Source organism: Dendrobium catenatum, unplaced genomic scaffold (genome assembly GCF_001605985.2).
Source record: "Dendrobium catenatum unplaced genomic scaffold, ASM160598v2 original_scaffold_252308, whole genome shotgun sequence".
Taxonomy (NCBI): domain Eukaryota; kingdom Viridiplantae; phylum Streptophyta; class Magnoliopsida; order Asparagales; family Orchidaceae; genus Dendrobium; species Dendrobium catenatum.
In genome coordinates this window covers 1-863 of record NW_021570707.1, presented here as the reverse complement: position 1 = coordinate 863, position 863 = coordinate 1, and the positions used below count along the sequence as shown (strand labels likewise).

The following is an 863-nucleotide window of genomic DNA, read 5'->3' as shown; positions in this document are numbered from 1 at the left end:
GCCTCATCCAGATGGATCAAACCGGGTTTTCCTGTCAGATCAAGCAGGTTTGATTTGGCTTGCAAGTGTTCCAACTCAAGATTCAGGAGGAACTTTGGATTTGAATGAATCAAATCTTTTCCTTGATTTGACTGATATGGTGCGTGCTGATACTGAATTTGGAGTGATGGGTCTTGCATTTCATCCAAATTTTACTAAAAATGGACATTTATTTGTTTCATTTAATTGTGATAAAGTACAAGTAGCAAGTTGCTCTGGAAGATATCAAAGTGTTGTATCAGAATTTATCGCTAACAGTTCCTCATCAACACCTTCAGAGGCAACATCTACTGTCAGGTTGGTTGAAGGATCTAAATCTCTAATTTTACAAGCTGTTCACGAGATGTCAATGATTGCCTTACGTTGTCTGGGAGTTGCCTACAAGGACGATGTTGCTTACATTTTTAATTATGACGGTGAAGGCCATCCTGCTCATACGCTTCTAATTGATTCTTCTAATTATGCTTTTATAGAAAGTGATCTCCTATTTGCTGGTTTGGTTGGGCTGAGGGATCGTCCACTTGAAGAAGTTTACCAAGCTATCGAGAACTGTAAAGCAGCTAGCAATCGAGTAATGGCGATAACAGGAAACCTCTCTCAGCAATGCCTTAATGCTCTTACTTCTTTCAACATGACATTATTGCAAAGTTTTTGGGACTTCCAAAAGGCCACTCCAGAGGAAGGAAATATTGAGAACAAAATTTTTGATCCAGGAATCTGTCTTCTGCAACTTCTTTGTCAATAAGGCATCTCGACGGAGTCGAGCTCTTTTTATGCAAGGGGAGAATGATGTAGGAACATCTTAGCCTATCTTATGCCTAAGG

General features: G+C 39.6%; 1 protein-coding gene across 1 annotated transcript; it reads left to right on the top strand.

Annotated features, from left to right (window-relative positions):
• Positions 1–47: 47 nt before the first annotated feature.
• On the top strand, positions 48–857 carry LOC114579013 (calcium-transporting ATPase 4, endoplasmic reticulum-type-like; the record flags this gene model as incomplete). Its single annotated transcript, XM_028692659.1, is given in 1 exon segment — positions 48–857. A coding segment is annotated over 1 exon segment (648 nt). The 3' UTR covers positions 785–857.
• Between the last annotated feature and the right edge of the window lie 6 nt (positions 858–863).